Source organism: Salvelinus sp. IW2-2015, unplaced genomic scaffold (assembly GCF_002910315.2).
Source record: "Salvelinus sp. IW2-2015 unplaced genomic scaffold, ASM291031v2 Un_scaffold1416, whole genome shotgun sequence".
NCBI classification, from domain to species: domain Eukaryota; kingdom Metazoa; phylum Chordata; class Actinopteri; order Salmoniformes; family Salmonidae; genus Salvelinus; species Salvelinus sp. IW2-2015.
Window position 1 is genome coordinate 193,660 of NW_019942893.1, and position 2,684 is coordinate 196,343.

Sequence of the window (2,684 nt, forward strand, 5' to 3'; positions counted from 1 at the left end):
CCACCAGCTCATACTCACTCACGCGCACTCTCTTCACTCACTACCTAGCCTCTATCACTCACTCACCAGCTCTTCCGTCCAGTCCAACTCACATTTCAATGAGCCAGCCCTCATTCATCACAGCTTCTCGTCTCGTTCAGACAGCCTCTCTCTCTCACACGGCGAGCTTCCTCTCTAACACCAGCTCTTCTCAATCCACCAGCCTCGCATCACTACTCAAAGCTCTCATTCGACTCCACGCGAGAACGTCTGTCTCATCACTCACGCAGTCCTTTACACCCTCACAGCTCCCAGACTCTCTCACTCACGTCACCAGCCTCGTCTCGTTCTCTCTACACTGCAGCCTCGTCTCTCGCGTCACACTGCCAGCCTCGTCTCATCTCACACAGTCCTCGTCTCTGTCACTCACAGCTAGCTGTCTGATATCACAGATCAATCCAACTCTCTGTCTCACAATCAGCATGCCTCTCTCTCTAAGCGACTACAGCCTCTCACTCACGGTTCACCAGCCTCCTCACCTCCACAACTCTCGCAGCATACTCTTTCACTCACTCACGCACTCTCTCGTACTCTACATACCGAGCCTCTCTCATGCTCAACCTCTTCACATTCAGTCCACCTCACCTCCCTCATCATATAACACAGCTCTCTCATCTCATCACACCAGCGTCTCTCTCACTCACCAGCTCCCTCAGCCAGTGCCTCTTCTCTTCTCACTCACCAGGTCTTCATCTCTCACACGAGCCTCTCTCACTACCCTCAGCCTCAAGCTCTCTCAGCCTACCTCACTCACACAGCCTCTCCTTCTCACAGAGCCATTCTCATCCACATCAGCCTCTCTCACTCACTGTCACCAGCTCTCTCTCTCACACCAGCCTTCTCCCTCAATATAAATCACTCAACATCACTCAGACCACTCATAATAACTCACCTCACACAAACACAGCCTCAAATCATCACATCCACATACACACAAAAACAGGCCTTCTCTCACTCAGTCACCAGCTCTCTCACTCACGTCAAGACTCTTTGTCTCACACCAGCCTCTCACAATAGAGTTTGTTTCTCTCCTCACATTTTAAACACAACAAACGTTGTGCTTTTCTGGGGCAGTTTTCCCGGATCTGTCTCCAAGCTATTTTCATGTTTTAACGTTGGTTTCGCACAAAAACATTCAAAAACACTAAACACCTATTACTATTATTATTATGAACACAGAAAGGCCAGTCATCCTGTCTCCCGAGTCCTTTAAAATGTTTCATTATTTCAACATCGGTCTTGAGATTGAGACCAACTCTCCTCTGGTTCACTGACAGCAAATAAATAGAATAGGTAAACAACACCCTGTTTTTTCATGTGCTTTTAGGAAACAGTTACAACATACGATGACCTACTATAACAACCATTCATGGTTAGTCATGTTCATCCACTGGCACCAGGTCTGTTTTCTGGTGCTGTGTCTGACTTTGTGTTACAGACTGTGGTCCTCTTGTCCCCTGACCAGTCGGTTAGTGAAGACCCTGCTGTATAACTTCATCAGACCTGTTTTGTGTAGTGCTGTGGCTTAGTTTCTGTCACTGACCTCCTCGTCTCTGTCTCTGTTCTGCCAGTGTGTCCCTGACCAGTCGGTTAGTGAAGACCCTGCTGTATAACTTCATCAGACAGGAGAAGTGTCCTCCTCCCGCCACACACATCTTTGATCAGCAGTCCGACGGTGGAGGCCTGCTCTACGGCCTCGCCTCAGGGGTAGCAAGTAAGTACACGAAGGAGAACACTGGGGTTTCGTACCGTTATCCTGTTCCTGTACAGGGTTATACAGTATTATCGGCAGTGCACACAAGGGGGCGATATTTCTTTCTAAAMGTAAATATTTTGTAATAATATGCAAATTCCCATAGCGGATGCTAGCTAAATGCTAACAAGCACAAACTAATTGCAAGGACAGACACCCCAGCTCATAACATTATACAGCTATCTCAAAAGGTTTGCTGCACACACAAAACAATTATTAAACAGCAGGGATATTTGTTGTTGTAATTGTTGATGGTGTTGAAAATCATRCCGTTGGTATTTCAAAATAYCCCGGTATACCACCCAAGTCTGGCACACACATGCACAGGGATGCAGATACGTGTCTGTGCGGGCGCGAGTTAACTCACAGACACACGCAGACACGCACACNGCAGACACGCTAACTCGCGCCCGCGCAGACACGCTAACTCGCGCCCGCGCAGACACGCTAACTCGCGCCCGCGCAGACACGCTAACTCGCGCCCGTGCAGACACGCTAACTCGCGCCCGCGCAGACACGCTAACTCGCGCCCGCGCAGACACACTAACTCGCGCCCGCGCAGACACACGCGCAGACACGCGCGGACACACGCGCAGACACACGCGCACGCGCAGACGCGCACGCACGCATACACGCAGACACACACACGCAGACGCACACACACGCAGACGCACACAGTGTTATATATGTGGTGAGGTTCTGTTATTCTGAGAGGACACCTATGACTGTAGCTGTACAGGGTTGATCAAGTAAGGGGAGACATCACCTCCCTGACTGTATACTCTGCCTCGTCTCAACATAAGTCACATAAATTACAAGATTGTAGTGTTAGACTCTCTCAGACATTAGTAGTGGAGGCAGAGGACAGCGCCAGAGAGACTTTACTTTCTCT

At 49.6% G+C, this 2,684-nt stretch overlaps 1 protein-coding gene across 1 annotated transcript in view; it reads left to right on the forward strand.

Annotated features, from left to right (window-relative positions):
* Positions 1-2,684, forward strand: part of LOC112070757 (dymeclin) — a 101,433-nt gene that overhangs the window by 54,666 nt on the left and 44,083 nt on the right. The window contains exon 7 of the mRNA XM_024138206.2: positions 1,611-1,753. Coding sequence (XP_023993974.2) covers positions 1,611-1,753 — 143 coding nt within the window. The remainder of the gene's footprint in view (positions 1-1,610; positions 1,754-2,684) is intronic.